This window comes from Chanos chanos, chromosome 4, assembly GCF_902362185.1.
Source record: "Chanos chanos chromosome 4, fChaCha1.1, whole genome shotgun sequence".
Lineage (NCBI taxonomy): Eukaryota > Metazoa > Chordata > Actinopteri > Gonorynchiformes > Chanidae > Chanos > Chanos chanos.
The window spans coordinates 47,244,944-47,266,018 of NC_044498.1; the positions used below are offsets into that span (position 1 = coordinate 47,244,944).

General features: G+C 42.0%; 3 protein-coding genes across 5 annotated transcripts; 2 read left to right on the forward strand and 1 right to left on the reverse strand.

The window, feature by feature from the left end:
- Window positions 1-51: 51 nt before the first annotated feature.
- ncoa4 (nuclear receptor coactivator 4) lies at window positions 52-7,903 on the reverse strand. 3 transcript variants are annotated; one of them, XM_030770346.1, is made up of 10 exons: window positions 7,782-7,903; window positions 4,169-4,295; window positions 3,138-3,278; window positions 2,805-2,893; window positions 2,465-2,573; window positions 2,039-2,140; window positions 1,787-1,921; window positions 458-1,498; window positions 215-319; window positions 52-85 (listed from the first exon to the last, which is right to left on the reverse strand). In XM_030770346.1, exons 2-10 carry the CDS (start codon window positions 4,292-4,294, stop codon window positions 80-82), a joined length of 1,854 nt encoding a protein of 617 aa, XP_030626206.1. In that variant the 5' UTR covers window position 4,295; window positions 7,782-7,903; the 3' UTR covers window positions 52-79. The 3 variants fall into 3 exon arrangements, with proteins under 3 accessions (XP_030626206.1, XP_030626207.1, XP_030626205.1); XM_030770347.1 differs by lacking the exon at window positions 7,782-7,903 and adding an exon at window positions 6,176-6,298 and having other exon boundaries at window positions 227-319; XM_030770345.1 differs by lacking the exon at window positions 7,782-7,903 and adding an exon at window positions 6,176-6,298.
- Window positions 7,904-8,526: 623 nt separating this feature from the next.
- On the forward strand, window positions 8,527-12,061 carry yipf3 (Yip1 domain family, member 3). Its single transcript, XM_030771566.1, has 9 exons — window positions 8,527-8,761; window positions 9,198-9,398; window positions 9,686-9,792; window positions 9,904-9,949; window positions 10,051-10,143; window positions 10,437-10,568; window positions 10,677-10,790; window positions 11,169-11,292; window positions 11,824-12,061. The coding sequence occupies exons 1-9, from the start codon at window positions 8,690-8,692 to the stop codon at window positions 11,952-11,954; spliced, it is 1,020 nt and encodes a 339-aa protein (XP_030627426.1). The 5' UTR covers window positions 8,527-8,689; the 3' UTR covers window positions 11,955-12,061.
- Window positions 12,062-14,895: 2,834 nt separating this feature from the next.
- lrrc73 (leucine rich repeat containing 73) lies at window positions 14,896-20,987 on the forward strand. The gene is made up of 6 exons (XM_030772923.1): window positions 14,896-15,167; window positions 15,854-16,014; window positions 16,410-16,532; window positions 17,454-17,554; window positions 19,931-20,126; window positions 20,917-20,987. The coding sequence occupies exons 1-6, from the start codon at window positions 14,896-14,898 to the stop codon at window positions 20,985-20,987; spliced, it is 924 nt and encodes a 307-aa protein (XP_030628783.1).
- The last annotated feature ends 88 nt before the right edge of the window (window positions 20,988-21,075 follow it).

A 21,075-nucleotide genomic window follows, 5' to 3' on the forward strand; every position in this document is an offset into this window, starting at 1 on the left:
GCGACGATCAGCAACTTAGTGGCTCCTCCACACCATCGAAATGGCCAAAACTCTCAAAAAAGGCTAACTGATGCAGTTTTCACATCTAGAAGAGAGAGAGAGAGGGAGGGAGGGAGAACTCTCACTTCCTGTTTGTACAAATGAATAAACAAACGTTTCTAGAGAGCAGAATCTGTTGCGTGATTGAACGTTTTTAAAAGAAGATCTTCCTTACTGGATTTCTCACCTGTATAGGAGCTCGATGAAGCCACTTTTCTTTGTCTCCACCAAGTTTCATACAGGAGAACAGGTCACATACTGTGGGCAGGGCAAGTCTCTCCTAAAATCCAAAGCCAAAAGGCCTGTCAGACAAACTACAAGTCTATGTAAACAAACTAAGCCTTATCTATGATGCCTCACATACTTTGACTTAGACAGCAATTCTTTACATCTTCGTAGAACAGACATATGGACGTACCTGAGCGCTGGCCCTCTTGCGTAGCAGCCATTTGTCCTCTTCTGTGTGCGTGCTGGTTGGCTCCTGTGTGTCTGGTTTGTTCTGGACCTCAGGGCTAGTCTGTGTCTTCTGGGGCAAGACCCAGGACTCCAGCTTTAGTGGATTATGGAAGGGACTGTCCGACTCTAGGACTTTGAACTGGGAGCTCCTGTCCTCCCGTGTGGCCTTCTCCTCTCCCAGCGAGGTGCGAGGGGACACCCAGGCCGAGAGAGAGGACAGGGCTGGAGATGAGGACCTCTTTTCGGGGTGTAGCCACGCCTCCAGGATGGCCTGCACTTTCTGCTGTTGCTCCTGCTGATGGCCGAAAGCTTTGCCAGAAGCGTTCTTGTCGACGGGGACCCCGTTCTTATCTCGCCCCTCTTTCTTAAGGAGCCAGGCGCTCAGAGCCTCCCTGCCGCAATTGTCGTCGCAGACGCACTGGGCGTAGCTGGCGCAGGTCTCGTTGGCCTTACAGGTCGTCTCAAGGGGGATAGCCTGCTGCAGCCAGATTTCGATGGGTGCCGGGGTGACGGGCGTGGGGGCGGAAGTGGGGGTGCTGGCGGGAGAGGACGGGGGTGTCTGCTTCAGGCACTTGAGTTTACCCAGGTTCTCGATCTCCACCGCTTTGGTGCGCGTGGCGCAGCAGGAGCTGCAGTCTGCAGACTTGACCAGCCAATCGTTGGAGGAGAAACTCTCCTGGAAGGGTTTGAAAACTTGCTTCCAGCGGTCGGCATCCGAGACGGGGGTGCTGGCAGCGGGCTTCCCCGGCTTTGGGCTGGGGGTGATGAGCCAGTCGCCCAGTTCGGGAGCCTCTTCCTCTTGCTGCCCCTCCTCTTCCTCCTGGTCGTCGAGGTTAAACTCGCTCTCATCGATCTTCTCAATCGAGAAGGCCGAGCTACCGCTGCTGGCGCAGCTGATGGTCCTCTCGCGGATGGGTGTCCGGTCCTTCTGAAGCCACACCTCCAAATCCTTCAGCTGTCCCCAAGCCTTCTGGAAGTCAAAGGATGCCTGTGGGTGACTTGCCTGTGTGAAAGAAAGAAAGAAAAATGAAAATTGTGCTTTCAGATAAAGGGGGTATTTCAGAATACCTCATTTTAACTTCTACTTATGCACTATTTGCATGTCCCCCCCCCCCAACGCTGTTCTTGTTTCCAGTGAATGGCTTTTTATCTTTTTTAAATAGGTAACGCTTTGAGTTCACTTCCCCATAACATGGAAAAGGTGCTGAACTACTCGACACAAATTACTGATGCATATTTCCTGAAATATTAAAACTCACTTCCTGTTACGTACAGAGAAATGCAGACTCACCTGAACTCTCTCCCTGGAAGCAATCAACCAATCCTGAGGATTCTTGCTAGACTGGTATCCAACTGGAGCACTAGTTACTGGGCGGTTTCCCAGAAGCCACTCAGCAAGAGGCGCTCCCCATTCTGTCTCCAATTTCTATAGATGGAAAACAAGCCAATGCTTTACTCTGTGGAGCTGGAATGCAGAAGTTCCTGGTATTTCTGAATGACTGGCAGAAGTGACAACTACAGTCAGACTTCATAAAGACCAAACCTGTTTCTTTGAAGCAACTGGGCAGTTCTGAAGGAGCCATGGTCTTTCAGCAGGGGCCGAGTTTTGAGCTTGGAGGCTTGATGAAGGGGCTTTCTCTGTTTGCTAGACAGAAGAGAAGGGACAATTATGAGGCATCTGAACCTGGCAGCAGCACCATGTACAAAGGAACAGAAAGAGTCCAACTCTAAACGTACAGAGTCATATAACTGTGACAATATGGCAAAAGATATGGGGAATTCCAAAAGAGAACTAAGAATAGAGATTAAGACATAGTGAGGAGGAGTGACAAGGAAATATGTTGTATATTTATCTGAATTCTCCCCCCCCCCCCCCCCCCCCCCCCCCCCGAGAAACTGTGTGTTGACATAGTTAACAAAACATTCCTTCCTGTGTTTGGTATGCATACAGCTGAGAATCCAAACCAACCTGTGTAGAGATGGTCCCAAATGAAGTGATGGCTTGGCGCAGGGAGTATGCATCTGCCTGAAAGCTCATCTCAGGGGTTTCTTCAGGGGTCAGACTCAAGGAGGAGAACCTGAGCACAGATTCAGCACGTTCAGAAAACCATCCACGTGCCGGTCACTCAGCTTAACACCGTTGCTTACGGCGTTTACTGACACAGGCATACAGTCACAGTTTCATCTGTCGATGAACGCCTACTAATCCTACTGAAACGTGAAACACTGGTTTCTTTTCAACCGTATGGACTATAAACGGTTGAGCAAAACTATAAAGATTTGATTCAGGTGACTGAGCTGGTTCTTACTTCTCCAGACAACTGGTGAGCTGGTTAGCCAGGTCCTTGCTGTTGGAACTCTCCAGCTGATGAATTAGGACGTCAAACTGGCCACGGAGCTGCGGGAGAACACGACGGTCCAAGAAGTTCAGTGTGTGTGAGTCGGACCAGATTACATAAGACAATTACCTTTGTTCTAGTACTACCATTCAGTACAAAAGGGCAGTCAAATAAGAGCAGATTACGAAGCGCTTGCACGAACTCAGTTATTGGTCAGTGAAACTCTAGGCTGTTATAACCAGTCTGTTAAGGTGTTGTGGGCCCTCGCCCTGTCAGTGCAGCGGTGTTTATGTCTCGACTGACCCAGTGGAGCTGCTGTAGCTGCTGCTGGAGAGTCTCGCCCTTCAGCTGCTCCACCAGGTCTATCTGCTCCAGCAGCCACACCTCACGCGAGCGCAGAAACTCCAGATGTCGGCTGATACAGCTGTGCAGTTGACACTTCACCTAGGATGGAAAGAGAGACATGCGTGGATGCAGACAGAAGGATAAGTGTGTTATGGACCAAAGGTTACACTGAGCAATGCTCTCAAAGAAAGTCATGAGATGTTTGTCTGAACGGAGATCACGCAAGGGTTTATTAGCTTTTTAATCTCCTGCTGTTATACACTAAGGCAACAGCTCTAATCTGACCATCTGCAACAAGGTATAAAGTTCATCTGTAATTCCAGAATAGAAAAATGGGTTGCGGGTCAGGGTTAGCATTGTACTTCTTTAGAAGTGGGGTTGGGTGAGAGTAGTTCTGGTCAGGTTTCTCCAGAGAGAGATGAGTGCTCGCTCAGAGAAGCAATTTCAATGGACAGGACACCCACCCACCACTTTCAGCCTACCAGACTACAGTGGAATACTCCTCCTCCACTGTCCTAGAGTTCTGTCATTGTGGTTTACAAGAATCATCATGACCTTAAAGGCTACAAAAGCAAACTTCTAGGGTGTGGGACTGCTAATGGGTCTGCTCATGTGTGAATAAATATTCGTTCACACTCGAAATACACTCATTATCTCTTTCTCTCCATATAGAAGGAAAGATTATCCAATGCATTATTCCCTCTAATTACAAACTGTACAGCAGAAACTGTGAGCACACCACTAGTGTGGTTTGTCCAAAAAAAAAAATTACTTGCACTGTGAAAAAAATCATCATCACTGTGGACAAAACTTTCCAAGTGTGTGATGAAAATAAAAAAAAACAAAATAAAATCAATAATTAGCGAAAAGCATGTGATGTCTTAATTTTGAAGCAAGGTCAGTGACAAATATGCAGAAGTTCTCAAAAGAAAGAAGAAGAAGTAGTAGAAAAGCAGACAACACAGACAGGCGGTGTTGCGGTGTCTCACCTCTCTGGAGTTGTCTCTGAGCTGCGCCTCAGCCTTCATCACGCCGGCGATGGCCTCCTCCAGCTGGGAGCGAACCTGGGCACACTGCCTCAGAGCAGCTTTCTCTCTGTCCTCCGCAGGCGACATTCTGCAAACACAACACATCTCTCTCACTATTCCCCCCTTTTCTCTCAGTAAATGAATCCTGCTAATGGAAGAATTCAAGATGTACTTTGCAAGTCAATAAAATCCATAAGCCAGTTAAAAAATAAAGTACTGACTAGCTATGCTTGACTTACAGTTTTTGCAAGGATAGTTAACAAATGATACATAAAAAAAAGTATTTTAGGCTTCTTGCAGTGTCACCCAAAAGAAAAAAAATCTCATGGAGGTATAAAATGTTCTAGTCTTGAATGTTCTAGTTTTGAACAGTAAATGTGCAACATTGTTCTAATTAACTGGTACTGTTTATTTATAGAATTCATGCAATTTGATTCTTGCAGGACTGGTTACAGATGCTTTCGTCAATGTATGTATTTATGTATGCCAAGTCTCATATTATCTCTGATGTAACATTTTTGAACATGATCAACTCCATGCAGACACTCTGTTCCTACTGATAAAAAAAAAAGCTTCATGTTTCCTCACTTAATCATCACTTAAGACCTACTGGTCTTCCGAGGTGTCACAGCAAAAAATAATCCGCCACAATACCACAAGACCCAGATATACTGCAATTTTAACATTTAACAGCCCTAAAATACCACAGCCTGTTGACACTTTAACCCATGCAAACTGACAGTCTTGTGTTTCAACAGTATGAGACCAGTCAACAGTAGGTGTTTTTTGCGGTCAGTCTTTAGTTTCCAGGTTAAAGTTATTTGGCCGGAAAAGCATCCTACTGGTATGCAAAAACACGACCGATCACTTCAAAGTAATTACTCACCACCACCATCGTGGGGTCAGCTCAAAATATCAGTGAGAGACTGGAGATGTCATCTTACCACAGTGATTATACAAGCCGAAAAAGGTCATTTTTCTACGAGCAACAGAAACGTCCACTGGCCAGAGAGACACTGTGCTCTGGACAGTGAGAATTTACTACATGTGCATTTACTGCATTTGAAATAACCGTTTCTTAAAATTGCGTGATTAAGTAACAAAAATGATTCTATTCCTATTCAGCACCAACCAAGAGGATTCCAGTTAATGTTTGTCGTAAGCGCTGTTTTTGGCCTGCTGTTCAAATTAATCCCTAAAGAAAGACGTTGATGCACTGAGGCTGTGTGCAACAGTCGCGTAAATTCATAACTAAACACTCATGAAAATATCGTGATGTCCAAGTGCCATTTTTCGGATCTGGGCGCGGATGCCCGTACAAGTGTCATGAGCGATAGGGCTTATCTTTTACATATGCCAATGTGGGTGAAAACCCCATGACGACTGGATGATGAAATGTAAGCCCGGCGGAGCAAAGTGGAAACATGTCATGTCAAAAGGTTTACTATTTTCATCATTTCAGCAATGGAGAACACACAGCCCAAGTTTAGCTACCCGTCTTCAGCAAACAATGTGACCTTGAAAAGTTGATGTAATACCTTCATTAGATAATATGTAATGTCATTGACTTTCCTGAACCAGCCCTACGTTTATAAACCAAAGCTCTCAATGTATTTCGTACACAATGACCTTAAAAAACAACTTGTCAATGTTCGCTACCTCTGGTTTAAGCAGCAACTATATGGGCCCAGTTCTGTCAGCTTCCTTCGCAACCTTGACACAATTTGCTTTAAAAACTACGGTAATTCAGTTCTCATAATCTGTTAAAACAAATGTCAGTAGCAAGACTGACGTTCTTAGCCATGCTTCTCTACAGAACGGGGAGTTAGTGAATTAGTAACAACCGCAAAAATTGCGAAAGTAAAATTACGAGGACGCTAAAATGGTGGTCGAACAACAAGACCTAGCTTAGCTTGCTTAGAGTTGCACAGCTTTACTGAGTGACCCCATTGAACCTACTGAACCTACCTCGTCTCGCTGTTAACTCAGTAATACAAGGTGCTTGTCAAATTATTCCGTGCGAGATCTTCTTCCTGCCGTGCTAAATCAAATACAATGGTTTAATTGTTTGTTTTCATGGTTTTCATGCCGCCCCGTATGGTCCAATGCAACGTCACAGCCTACGTCGACAACCAAGGCCACCACTATCGGTATCGCATTCCGCACGTACACCATCTGACTGAGTGGGGCCCGTTAAGGGGGTGGACGAAGAACAGAATGGAGCTCCTCAAACAATTGACAAACGCACTGGCAAAGCAATGCCAAAATACACACCCAAATGAGCATCAAAAGAACACGCCTCGATAATGACGAGCTTAATAATTTAGGCACGACTGGAGGACTTTACAAATGCTGTGTAGATAGAGTCTCAAATGATTAGATTTAACACTGTCATGTGTGAGCAAGCTGTGCGTCAGGATGCGGGATCACTTTGCACCTGAACTGTCAGTCTCGCTCTATGACAACTATTGCGAGTTCATGGTCAAGCAGAATGGGTGAGACAATATGAATCATTAGGGTACAATCAATACAATGAGTGAACATTTAATAAGCACAAAAACTAATACCCATATCTTAAATAAATACCAATGTCCACGTGAAAATTCACACTAAATGTTCCAAATAAATTTAACACTTTTATTATTGCAGTTTACTATCACTCTTATTATCTGAGATTATGTAATGGTGATGACACTGAGGGACTCCAGAAGGTACACGCTGTAATTGCATAACTGAAGTACAGAAAACATTTTTGTATAGCAATGATAGGTATAGTGGGCACATGCATATAATGAGCTCATCATCAACTACGATAAGGACATTTTAATATTGCTCTGTGATGAGAGAGTGTGCATATTTCCAATAGTTGATAAATATGGAATCGCAGTATATATTAAGAATAGTGCTAATTATATCTGACGGGGTATGTTTCAAATGGTTATGACATGCTTATCAACACTTATCCGATCAGTGTCTCACTGTTAAACTGTGCACAAACAGATGCAGCATATCATACCACTTTTTCCTAAAATATATGTTCATTTATGACTTTTGCATTCCTCATACAAGATTCAAAATTCACTTTATTGTCCCACATTATAGGAAATTTGGTTCGGGCATTCCTTATCCGAGGAACGTTTAAAACGACTCTGGATGCTGCGCTGTGTGTTCAAATTCTGAACTAACCTAGGACACAATTTCGTAGACGCTAGTTAAATAACTTAACTAGTGTGAGGAGTTAGCGTGAAGTGGAGATTCGTCGTGAATCCCCTTAACTCACAGGACGTGATAAAATTGCTAAGTTTCCAGGCACGATTTAATTTCTATAAAAGGGCTATCGCTGTACTGTACCAACTTAACTGGATGTGTGGGTGGAAGGAACTATTACTTAAGAGAAACTAAATGTCAATCTACGTTCCTAACAAACGAAAGGCAACTCCTGACATTGGGATATCATTAACTAGCTAAATTAGCTAACCTTTCTAGAGTTCAAGCATGCTTCTGTTCTTCACCATTAGCTTTCAATGCTGCGATCAGTTCAATGAACAAGAAGTATAATCCGTAAACGGCTTACCTGGACTTCTTTTCCTACACTCGGAACTGTGAACACCCAACTCTGTTAAAATTGTCAATGAGAAAATAAACAGCTAATCGACTAAAACAACTGCTAAAGATTACTCGCTAACCCTGGCTACCGGCAAATCTTTCCATCTGGGCAACGTGAGATAGTCAAGACAAGTCACGTCATTTGCGTACATTCTCGCGATTTTTCGAGATTAACCCTAAATGGGAAAAATTAATTTGTGCTACCACCTTGCGGCAAATGATGTACAAATCAAGGTTGAAGAATTCAAAGTCATATGCAGTTTTAAGTGTTAGGACGACCAAAATCACTGGAGCAAACCCACCAACTGTTTACAGTTCTCTTCAGTTTATGATCACTTTCTATATAACCACACTCACTGCAACAATTAGCTTGTCAAACAAAATTACTTACAGCCCCAACATGTTAAGGGTTAAGGGTCAAGCAGCGCACCATTAAAAAACGAGGTATCTGACATACTTTTGTATATAAAATGTAAAAAAATTGCATTTTTTTATCAGACTTTTATTGGAATTTTTCAAAATCATGGAAGAAGCTTCTCGTTTATATTGATCTAGGAGTAGCTCTTGTTACCTGAACCATGTGGGAGACATAGCAAAGAGTGATGTCAGGTCAGTACGAAAAAGGTAGCCCCGCTTTGTGGAAATGGGACTAACGCGAGATTAGCACAAGGGCTACGTCCTCAACCTTCGTCATCACGCAAGGCATTCTGGTGTATGGCAGTGAATATCTGGCCTGTGTGGGTATTTAATTTACTCATCTTGAGTGAAAATTTACTTGATTGTATAATGAACAACAAGATTGTCGTGTAGAAACACATATGATAGTTGCTTAGCCACTGAAGGATTACTGTAACCGGTGTACGTTATCCGTTGAAGATGTCGGCGTCGGAGGGAAACAAAAACACGAATACGGAACCGTGGGGCGGTTTCGATGACAACATTATCCAGGTAGTACGCTGTTAGCTACAAAGTGCTAGCTATTGTAACGTAACTTATTTTCTTAAGATTAGGATTTCCCTCAAGTGCAAGTACATTGAAATGGAATTGTTCTACTCTTTAGCAGCCTGGTGCATACGCCAGTTCGGCTTCTGACTACCATTCCGGCTGCATTTGGCTGGTTCGCTTGTGTCAGTGTTTAATAAATAACCAATAATTTAATGTGTCGCCCGGCAGGCACATTTTGCATTGTACTCAGTTTTCTGAAAATCCATGTTAGAAACGTTTGCCAAAATGAGCTTGGTAATTCAGTGAAGTAAAAGAGTTGTTGTCTCGTGTTGTGCAAGTGACTCTCGGAGGAGTAACAGATTCGCACCGTAGATTTAAAAAGAAGAAAACTATCAGGCGAACTAATGAATCAGCTGATTAAATTATGTAACGACTGCAGGGGAGTGGGTCGGCGGTGATAGACATGGAGAACATGGATGACACCTCTGGCTCCAGTTTTGAAGACATGGGGGAGATGCACCAACGCATGAAGGAGGAGGAGGAGGTGGCAGCGGAGGCAGCCGCAACTGAGGACGAGGACGGAGAGTTCCTTGGCATGAAGGGTCTCAAAGGGCAGTTAGGCAGACAGGTCGCTGATGAGGTGAGCTCAGAAAAGATGAGTTTGCCGACATTGTGACTTGAAAACAAGTGATGTGTTACTTTTTCAGCATGCATATACTTGATTGTTTCTTCAGGGTTTCATCTCAACTAGGCTCATAGTGCAGTCAAACTATACTCTGTTTGGGCTAAAACCTGTAATGTATTTGCAAATGTTGGCTTGTACTGACTCTTGCTCAACCAAATATTCTGATACCCACTGGTGGGGACATTGCGAAGCTGTTGTAATCTAAGCGTTGAATGTCACATGTATCCTTACCATCTGTTTAGGTGTGGCAAGCTGGGAAAAGACAGGCTTCAAAAGCATTTAATCTCTATGCCAACATCGACATTCTGCGACCATATTTTGATGTGGAGCCTGTTCAGGTCAGAAACAGGTAAGAAGACTGATGCATAAGTCAGGGAAATGAACTATTTGTGCAAAGGCTTTCTGGAGCGCTGCTTGTTTGTTTTAATTACACGCTTTCAAAACACGCTTTCTCCCACAGGCTAATTGAGTCAATGATTCCAGTCCGAATGATCAACTTTCCACAGGTGAGGTTCTGTAGTCCCTGTTAATCATCTTTAAATGTGTTTTTGTGAGACACATGAGATATCGTTGTCTAACTCACTCACTGCTCTTTCATAACCTATAGAAAGTAGCTGGTGAGCTTTACGGTCCAATGATGCTGGTGTTTACCATGGTGGCTATCCTCCTGCATGGCATGAAGACCTCGGGAACAGTCATTGTAAGAAAGACACCCCCCCCCCCCTTATATATACTCAGGCACCAGTCAGTTTCTGCAGATCTTTAAAAAAAAAAAAAAAAGCTTGTACTCAATTTCACATACATTACTTCAGAGTTGCAATAAATCTGTGAGAAGCAAAGAGTCCTCTACATATAACGATGGCATTTAAATAAATATTTCTTTAGGATACATTAGCAGTTTGTGTGCTCAGAATCAGTATGTTTTTTTATTCATTTCTGCTGATGTGTTTATGATGTGACTCTCGTTGAACACATCTTTGTCTTGTGAAACAGAGGGAGGGTACACTCATGGGTACTGCCATTGGAACCTGCTTTGGCTACTGGCTGGGAGTGTCATCCTTCATCTATTTCTTAGCCTACCTGTGCAACGCCCAGATCACCATGCTGCAGATGTTGTCTTTGCTGGTAAGTGACTCCCACCCAGCCCACTAATGAAAAGTCTCCAGTAATATCTGAATGTTTGATGACTAGAAAGTGAAGTGCTTTTGATAATGCATTCACATGCATCCCCAGGGTTATGGTCTCTTCGGCCACTGTGTGGTCCTTTTCGTCACTTACAACGTCCACTTCCATTCCCTCTTCTACCTTCTGTGGCTCGTTATTGGTGGACTCTCAACGCTTCGGATGGTGAGAAAAAACATCCAAACACAAAACATACCTCTGACACTTTTTTTATTGTGACCCTGATTCAAACAGTCAAATGACAGGGGATATGGATTTTTTTTTTTTTTCATCAAATTGGTTTACATGTTAATCTTTTTCATAAATTGGGCGAAAGAGGAACAAGCCCGGACAGTGGGGTTCCAAGTCTCCTTTAATCATTTTAATGGAAAATATTAATCAGGCAAACAAAATATATATAAATAATGCCATAGATGCTTAGATTGTAATGTGTGGTATTGGGGGTGAGTAATGAGATGTATGACTGCGCATAGGGGCGGATTTATGATGATTCGATTGGCTGGTTTTCTGTCGGCATCACTCTGCCCTCCCACTCATTGTCAGGTTGCAGTACTGATCTCTCGCACGGTGGGTCAGACACCCCGTCTTATCCTCTGTGGCTCCCTGGCTGCGCTGCACATGCTTTTCCTGCTCTATCTGCACTTTGCCTACCACAAGATGGTTGAAGGTAAGTCTCCAGAGAAACAACCAGCCAGAGGCCAATCGTGCTGAATCTTTTCCTTTATTCCCTTTCAAAAGATTGGCCCACTTAAGTGTATCACATGATCACTTTTGATTTTTAGACTCTTTAATCTCCCAGGTTAAATCAGGTAATATAACACAGCGTTGCACTAGTGTAGTTAAGGTTTTTTTTTTGTGTATGGTGCCTTGTAGTCCCATAAGAGCTACAAAATCATTAAATTAATTTCTCTTGAGAAAAATTAGGGGAATTATAACCTCAAGTAATTGAATGTCTTGTCTTTGAGCTAAATTTAAATGTCATTCAAACGCCACATTTTTTTAGAGAACTTCCAGGGGTGTCATTTCAGATGAACATTCCTGGAGTCCAGCAGGCTTTCACTGATGTTCGCACGAACACTCTGTTAAGCTTTTTAGACAGTTTATTGACTGTCTATTTTAACCTCTACATGACCCCATGCAATGCTATTATTCCAAACTACAAAGTGCTAATGCCTGATGTGTTATGTTTACTTTAAAGGTATCCTGGACACCTTAGAAGGACCCAATATTCCCCCCATCCAGAGAGTGGCCAGGGATCTTCCTAATTTGGCCTCCAGTGTCGTGAACGCCACAGTGAAGTCCCTCGCTGCAGCTGCACACTCACAGTGATTGTACAGTAAACATCCAAGATGCCATTACAGGTCAATAACATCGCGTTGAGTGTAATTGAACCGGGCAGGATGAAGCCGAAGGGAATGCGCACTCAGCAACTGACCACCCCCACCCCACCCCACCTCCCCAAGAGAAGGCAAGATACGGGCCTGAATTCAGTTTAAACGCCAACATCATATAACACGACGTTGGTCACGCAGAGAAATATCATCATTTTTTCGGCCTAAGATGAGGCAAAGGTGATGAAACTGATTCTTGACCCTGCCATTTTATGACACAATACCGTTTTGTGGGACTTTCTTTATCAGTGCAGTACACATCTGTCTTGATGATTTTTCTACCCCTGGGGTATGGAATTTCTCTCTAATTCCTAAATATCCAAATTGGGCTACTAAATGCAGTAGTCTTATATGAGGTCTCTATCCTAACGGTTTTAATGTTTCTACAGAGTGCCAAAAGTTTAGCAGACCCGTTCTGTGGTGTATTAGTATACCATCACATCTAATGAAAAATAAAATAAAAATATAGGAGCAAATAAAATGGTGGAAGTAGCCCCTGGTGTTGTTGTCGAAATATGACATAGTCGAATTCAATTCTCGCAGTTTCCCTTCACCATTTGTCTAATTTGCTTAGTTAACTTAAGGTCATATGAAATCATATGAAACTTTCATTGATTCATTCATCTTTGTATGTTTTTCACGCTTATTACTGGGATCTAGTAGGTTACAAAGTAATACAAAGTAATGGTGAGACATTAAGTTGAACTTCTGTTTCAAATATCTCTCAGATTTTTATAGTGCATGAGGGTTTTTTTTTTTGGGTTTTTTTTACATAACACACAGACAGGTTTGTTTTTAATCAGCCAGTTGTGCTGTTGTCTGAGTTCTGCTAAATTAAGCTTTGGATAGGGGTTAAGGGTTATCAGTGTCACTCATTCTCGCTGTCTTTTACAATTACATGTGAACTTTCTATTTATAGCATTATTGTACAGAGGAGAGATCCAGGTAAATAAAGTATGAAGAATCAAATTGTGTTGTGTTATTGTAAGCAACTAACTGTGAAGAACACAACTTTATTTCTTAGCTTGCAGAAATTCCTTCCAATAACACTGGCCTTTTAAACCAGTTCAAAGTCATACTTGGTAATATTGGTCTGGGAGGGGGGGAAAAAAAAGGGATTTTAGTAAAATTGTCCTTACTGTAAAAGATTGAAATGTCAGAACGTGTCTGTATCATCCCATTGGGTTCCCTTGCACCGCTTTTCTAACATTTTAATGTTTGATCGCTACTAATAACGGATGTCTCATCGCTAGTAGTAAGTACATCTTGGTACAACACACCAGCACTAAAATGTCAACAAAACACAACTCCAAACGTATGCCCCCATAATTAGGATCTAATGATATTGAAATGATTGCACTGTATCCTCATTTTTAGCTCCAATCTCTCCAGGCATGTTGCTTTCCACGTCCTGACTGTCTGTTATAGCTTATCGTTAAGATTTAACTACTGAGAGATGGAGAGCTTTCGAGAAAGGCAGTAATGTCTGTGTTACCCAGGGTTCACTTCTCACCCCACTCACTGGGTTAACTACACAGAGATATGTCCTTGCACCCAGCTTCATGTGAACACAGTAGCATCAGTGTAACCGTCTTTCATTACGTCTTAGAGACCATTGAAGAAGTAACTCTGTCTACATGGGGATCCATCACATGTATTATTAAACAGGCTATTGGCTGTGTTGTGTTGTGTGTTCAATAATTCAATCTGCATTTCAGAGGAAACAGGATTACCGCGTGGTCCTGAAGTGTTAAAGGGAAAAAAAAAAGGTAAACAGCTGCTGTACAACATAATGAACATATATGTTAGATGTGGTGCTGAACACATTTTTGTTTGGCCAACCTTTACTGGAGTTGCAACTCCGCGATTTGATCAATGGCTCACCGTCTCATTCATGTGCTCAATGGGGCCAGGTTTCAAACGTGTTAAAGAATTGATCAGTCAAATGCCTTTCAGCTAGACCCAACTAATCACACGGGGCTGCACAATGTCCACAACTCCATTAGATTCGCACTTGTTACATCAATAGCTCTTGGATCGCCACGTTTTCCTTCCGGAGTAAACATCCGAAGACAGAGGACCTGCTACGTGGCCCCCGTAGTTAAACCATCCACAGATAGCGGACCAACCGACCTTAACATTACACGTTATCATTTACGATAAACAGCAACATGTAGACACCGTATAGCGTGAGAGAAAAGGTGTTTAGGTATGTTAAGCATTGTGCTAGTTACAAAGATCCTGCAAGAACAGGGTGACATTGAGAACAAGGTGTCCATAGTAACCGAGACCCGCAACGGAGGCAAACAAACGATCATCTTTACCTCAATGCTGCAGAGACAGAGCTAAGCTTAAGCAAGATAGGACATGCCATTTTCCTTCTTACGCGAAAGAGGACGTCTTAAGCGCGGAACCACGCTTCCAATACCTGTCTGAAGGGCTGGAAGCGTAGATGATTGGCCTCGTTATGATAGCTTATCGCATCGAGAGCATTATAAATTGCAGTGGATAATTATAGCCGAAGGGTAGCCGGTGATACAGTATAATGTCCGTGATTAAATTCCCGTATTGCAACTTCAGGATTCAGCTCTGTTTCTCGTTTCGGCGATTTCGAACACAAAATGCTGTAACCTTACCTTTTGATAATTTCAGTGAGATGTCAGTATAAATCTGTTTTTGATTAAAGTTGGCAACTGAGATCCTGCTAAGTAATTAGTAGCATTTGTATACCAGTGATCATCGTAAAGTAGTGGTCACTGTTCAATTCGATTCACTATAGCCAAGCATCTTCTCTTAAAATGAATATTTCATTGGAATGGTTTGGGTCCGGTAACGCGCACTCTAATTAGTCAATCAGTTGTCATAGCTTGATAACAGAGATGCTACCTGGCTCTATTCAGATAACAGGAGAGGCACTGTCTGGGGCCGAAATTAAAGATATTTGTGACAGTCTAAAGGAAAATAGTGTCAGACTTTTATCCGTACGAGGCTGTCAACTGTCTGATAGAGATTTCGGGCGGGTGTGTCGCGGCGTGGCTGAATCGCACTCACTCGCGCAGCTCAACCTGAACCTCGGTGTGGTGTCCAACATCAACCGGACGAAGCAACTCGCAGATGCGCTCAAGGCCAACAGATCAATACAGACATTGTTGTAAGTAGCCTAAGGGATATGTATTGCAGTACACTTCACAATTAAGTTGTCTTAGCTTATGACACACGCATGGTGGTACTCTGACTCAACGTACAAGCTTTCGGGGTGCCTCGCTGGCTATGAAAAGACACACCGCTTTAGAACACGTCTCTTTGGTCCCTTACTGTCAGTATAATTTAAACCTTTAAATCTTACCGCATTATGTTGATGGGTTGTTTCATAAGGATTTAGTTATTTAGTAATATTTCAGAAATAACCAATAACTGGCACGTTATAGAGGTACGAACCAGCCAGCAATTCAGAGGGAAGTAATGTATCATTTTTGTGTACTTTTAATCAAACGGAAAAGACGGACTCTGCCTTGAATTCAGTGTCCTTCCACTCTCTACTGTATATCTGTATACAAGCATCTGCAGAATAACATAGATGGGGGCTCAGCAAAATTATTCTCCCCATCCATTTTAGAGGGAAGGGACTGTGGTGTATTATTGAAATCATTGACAGAAGTTACCACTGTCTAGACAGTTCTGCTTTCTCTTAATTATTAAGAAGCAAAAAATAAATAAAAAATATGGATACTGCTTCACCAGACTAGTCATTATCACGCTTGATAAAAACAATAACGATTTTATGAGACTGATTCATGCTTAGTTTATAATTATCTGTGATCTCCCTTATTCTTTCAGTTTGCATGGAAGTCCTCTTTTAGATGCAGGCTTGGTGGCTCTGAACACAGCGCTGTCAACCCATCCCTCACTGGTATCTCTGGATTTGGGAGACTGCATGCTAGGGGATGAAGCTATGGGACTGATCTGTGGGATGTTGCCTCCAGATGGGGCCAAATCAGGTAATTAAAAAAAAAAAGAGAAGAAAAAAAATATTGTAAATATATACAATATATATATTGTATATAATGTGTGTGTGTGTTTATATATGTATGTATGTATATATATGTGTATGTGTGTGTGTGTGTGTGTATATATACATCTGTATATCGATATATATGTGTGTGTGTGTATATATATATATATACACACACACACACACACACACACACACACACACACACATATATATACATATATACATATATATACACACACACACACACACACACACACACACATATACACATATATATATATATATATATATATATATATATATATATCTGTATATATATGTATACAATAAATATATATCTTAGTTGGCAGTGGGCTAATTGATGAAGTACCTCCACAGGGCTCAGGGAGCTCACACTCAGTGCTAACCCAGCCATCACAACCAAGGCCTGGGCTCGACTGGCTATTGCTGTGGCACACAGCTCCCAGCTACGGGTCCTCAACTTAGACTACAACCCTTTAGGTAAGTATTCCTCAGCAGGCGCTTAAAGAGCACATTCCGCTCTCGTAGATATTCCATACTTTTTGTACAGAACTTACATCTTACATTCAGTTACTTGTGCATGGCGTGATGTAAATTTAAATGTGACAATTCATTGACGTGAATGAAGGGGATCGTTAAGGGCAGCGGTCTACTACAAAAAGTCTCTTCATGACTGTTTTTGGTAAATGGAGGAACTTATTACAATTCAGACTGTAATGTGTTTGACACCGTTGCCATTGTGCAGTTTACATAAAAAAATAAATTTGTCTGTTAAAGTTGTTTCCATAAGTTTGTTGGTTTCACAAATTGAGAGGTAGTTAGACAGGCACTGTTTTAAGGCAAGGCATATGAAAACCTACATTTGCAACTTTATATGAGTTTTGTGATATGGCATTTTGTAGCCCTAACTCAGAGTTTGGCTAGTTTTAATTGGATGCTGTGAATTCTTGACCATCTGATGCTCAGTCATTGATTTATTTGAGAGTGTGCTGCAGAGGTAAAACCAGCATTTGACATATAATCTATACACCTCACCAATTACTGAGGTAAGCAAACAGGCCGGCCAATATCCGAGGTGCAGTAGAATGGCACTATTTCATTTATAGGACTATTCTGCTGACTGTAGTTCCTCAATAAAATTGACAAGAAAATGCTCAGCATTCAAAGTTGGCCGTAGGAGGACCGCAATGACTATACTTTGGCTATATTTTGACTGCATAAATGCACATTTGGAAATACTGCGTATAAATTATAACTGATATTCTCTGACCCTGTCTAAAGGACAACGCTGTAAGTGCATTCATGTAAACTCTGAGAAGCTCTGTTCCATGGTAGGGGCCGAACCGTCTTGTTGCTTTATGTTTTTTTTTTGTTTTTTTTTTAATACCTTTCGTTTCCCAGGCGACCAGATAGCTGGAATGCTAGCAGTTGCCGTGGCGTCTAGTCGGACGTTGGAAGTTCTGGATCTGGAAGGGACAGGACTCACCAATCAGTCTGCCCAGGTCAGCAGCTCAGACTCAAAGACAGCACCGATCCACCTTAAATTATTCCACAATTAGAAACCAGCTGAAAACTCCACATAAAGTAAATCTGGTATTAATGTAAAATTCTAGAACCTGGCATTCTGTCTGCTGACCTTTTGCCTTAATAAAGGTCAGTTGCTGTTGGTCTTAAGCTGAATTGAAACAATGCCACTCAATGACTGCTTTCCTCAATTGTTAAGTCCTCTCCTGGTCTTCCTATATGAGATGGACCTTACGGTCATTATTTAATAAGGGAATAAGGGAATAAGCACACAGCCTCTTTTCCGTCAAATTAAAGATGAATTTATAAATGACCTTCATTTCGAATCCCAAAAGATATGTGTAATCCAATCTATAGTTCACAGATAGGCCTAAACAAGATGAGTAATTCTAAACTAGATCTTTCCTGTCCACACCTTCACTAAACCTGATAAGGAACTGTTGATCAGAGATGAATTTGGGAGCAATATTTCCAGCGTTTTCTTTTTTCGAGGAAAGCCAAAGTTCACCACATTGAGGCATGAAGCAGTTCTTGCATGTATCCATCAGGGGGCAGTGTTGTACACATAATCCCTCCATGAAAAGACAGACAGACAAGCTCTCCCCATGATGCTCCTGTTTATGAAGTCAATCCACCTTCCAAATCGAGGCTACGCTGTCTTTCATGTCTCTCTGTGTGTAAATGAATGCAAAGCCAAACCCAGTGGATGGATCTCGGCTGAGCTCAAAGACAGTTCACCGTAGCTGGGAGGCCTTCGTTTGATCAAAGTACTCCACATCAACACAGTCAGCCTTGTTCTTCTCTTTCTTTTTCTCTCGCCCACTGTCTTATTGACCTATCACCTTGAGACTCATTTGTAGTAAAGAAGAGCTTACCTCCTGCTGTGGCAGGTTAGTCTCCCCCCCCCCCTCTCTCTCTCACAGAGGCCCTTTAGCTGAAGTGCTGTTTTATCACAGCTGGCAAGTAATAAAAATGAGTTTTTTTGCACTCCTGTGAAAGCTGAACTTTTTTTCAGTAGAGTTACTGTGGAGACACTTCTCAGAAGGCAGATAATTCCCAGAGATTTTCATAACAGGCAATTCACAAACAGAGACATGGTGCCAGGTTGTAGCCTCTTGTTGGTTAGGCATTGGGATCAGGCTCAGTTTCCTTGCTAGACATTTAAACATTTAGACATTTTCCTTGCTTTTGCATTTAAATCTCATAACTATGCTGAGGCACCAGAGGGAAGGGAAGAAACAGAATGAAGGAACAGAAAACAAAAGAAAACAAATCATTCAAAAACCAACCAGCTTAGTGATATGTTACCTGTACGTTATTACTATTATTAGCTATTTAACCACTTGTTATAAATTTCATCAAAGTTATTTCTTGAATGCTGTGTAGCCTTGTATATTTGTAGCTTGTGTCTAGTTCAAATCTACATCTCATGTTCTCCATTGTACGCAATGTTAAGTCAAAGTCGTTCATTTGATCCGTGTGCTTCGAAACCAGACTCCTCCTTGCTAATTCCGAATTCATTGATTTATTCATTATCCATTGATTAACATTAAGCATCAGAATGAAGTAGTCAGCAACGCTAGATGAAGCATAAATAACTTTGGAAAACCCTGAGCCATTACAGTTAATTATGGAGCATATCTACACCGTCTGGCCAAAAAAACAGTTGGCACAATCGAATATTTCGTTGGACTGACTTTAGCTTTGATTACGGCGCGCATTCACCGTGGCATTGCTTTGACAACCTTATGCGACATCACAACATTTATTTCCGTCCAGAGCTGCGTTAATTCTTGGCCGAGATTTTGTTGACAACGGGAGAGTTGAACCAGTCCGTAAAGTCCTCTCCAGCATACCCCAAAGACATTCAGTGGGGTTGAGGTCAGGACACTGTGGTAGCCAATTTCTGAGTGAAAATGATTCCTCATGCTCTCTGAACCGCTCTTTCACAATTTGAGCCCGATGAATCTTGCCATTGTCGTCCTGGAATATAACTGTGCCATCAGGGAAGAAAAAATCCATTGATGGGATAACCTGGTCATTCAGTACATTCAGGTACTCAGCTGACTTCATTTTATTGCCACTTAACGTTGCTGAGCCTAGACCTGACCAACTGAACAAACCCCAGATCATAACACTGCCTCCAGAGTCTCCAAATCCAAAAGGCGACTTTTTTTTTTTTTGGCCAGGCAGTGTAAATAGTACCTTATAATGACTCATGAAGTATTAATGATGTACTTATTTAAAAAAAAAAAAATACATTCAGTACTTTTCTGACTGATTTAATGCACACAATATCCCAACAACCATATACGTACCTATTTCATGTGTATGATTCTGATGTGTGTCTATAGATCTTCCTTGACATGGTGGAAAACTACCCTACCTGTCTGCGTGTCCTGGTCCTGGCTGAAAATGCTATAAGTCCTGAACTCCAGCAGCAGATCTCAGACCTGCTATCTGAGGGAGAGGAGGAGGAGGAGAAGGACAGTGAGGCTCGGGGTAGCGCGTTACCCCCCAGAGAGAAGCCCACCTGGGTGCCCCACAGCAGTAAGGGCTGACAGTCAAAACACTGGCCTGTTCTTTTTGGGTTCTGACTGTTTCGTTTTTGTTTTTTGTTTTTTTTCATTTTGCTCTCTCTTTCTCTGTCTGTGCAAGATTTTTTTCCTGGAGACATCATGTCTCAAGGGCTGGAGTCGTCCTAATAACAGGGTTCCCACGTATCCTGGAAAACTTTGAAATAAACCAAACCGTTTTCCAGTTCCTTGAAAAGCCCCTGGGATTTCAGAAAAAAACTGAAATGACCTGGAAAACATCAAGAAATGATTAAATCTTAAAAAAAATAAATATAGTTGTTTCTATATATGTTTTGCTTGCCAACAACAAAAATTATATGATAAATTGAAAACACGGCCCTTTGTGTTCAGAGCTGGCTGTTGTGATTCTCATATGATAATTTTAGTCATTAATATGAGACAAGCCACATAAATATACAGTAGGAATTTGAAAACCTTAATACATGTGCATGTGTGTCAGGGTGCATTTACCTATAAAGTGTCCTGGAAAATGATTTCTTAAAAAGAGTGGGAACCCTGTAATAGTCATAGATTAATTCGTAAATATTTATTGCCTGATCCTTTCCTTCAGTACCAGGGGCACATTCATGTCTTTGGATAGTAACTCTGTCACATTCAGAAGTTAATTCTCAGAAGAGAATCCAGAGGAAGATGTAGTTCAGAACAGGAGTAATCCAGTAGTTCAGAACAGGAGTAGCTCTGTCCTATTTTCTGGAGAAAAGCTAGCCTCAAACATTCACCTAGTGTCTTTATAACCTTTCCAGACTCCAGCTCCCAGGTGGTCCTGTTGACATCAGGACTGGGGGAAAGCCTATTGGCTGAGACAGAGATGTGATACCGGAGCGGGCTAACCGTTTATCATTTGCACTGCACACAACAGCGGCGAGACCACCTGTTAGCAAGCAAGCAAGCAAGCAACTACT

Bases quoted from the DNA above. Each gene is read 5' to 3' on its own strand.
- ncoa4 (XM_030770346.1), bottom strand. From the start codon at position 4,294: ATGTCGCCTGCGGAGGACAGAGAGAAAGCTGCTCTGAGGCAGTGTGCC. The intron at 3,279-4,168 runs GTGAGACACCGC...TTTCCATCCTAG, and splicing joins TCAGAGACAACTCCAGAGAG to GTGAAGTGTCAACTGCACAG. The intron at 1,499-1,786 runs GTGAGTCTGCAT...TCTTTCACACAG, and splicing joins CTTCCAGGGAGAGAGTTCAG to GCAAGTCACCCACAGGCATC.
- yipf3 (XM_030771566.1), top strand. From the start codon at position 8,690: ATGTCGGCGTCGGAGGGAAACAAAAACACGAATACGGAACCGTGGGGC. The intron at 9,950-10,050 runs GTGAGGTTCTGT...CATAACCTATAG, and splicing joins GAATGATCAACTTTCCACAG to AAAGTAGCTGGTGAGCTTTA. The intron at 10,569-10,676 runs GTAAGTGACTCC...ATGCATCCCCAG, and splicing joins TGCAGATGTTGTCTTTGCTG to GGTTATGGTCTCTTCGGCCA.
- lrrc73 (XM_030772923.1), top strand. From the start codon at position 14,896: ATGCTACCTGGCTCTATTCAGATAACAGGAGAGGCACTGTCTGGGGCC. The intron at 17,555-19,930 runs GTCAGCAGCTCA...GTGTGTCTATAG, and splicing joins TCACCAATCAGTCTGCCCAG to ATCTTCCTTGACATGGTGGA. The intron at 20,127-20,916 runs GTAAGGGCTGAC...TAACCTTTCCAG, and splicing joins CACCTGGGTGCCCCACAGCA to ACTCCAGCTCCCAGGTGGTC.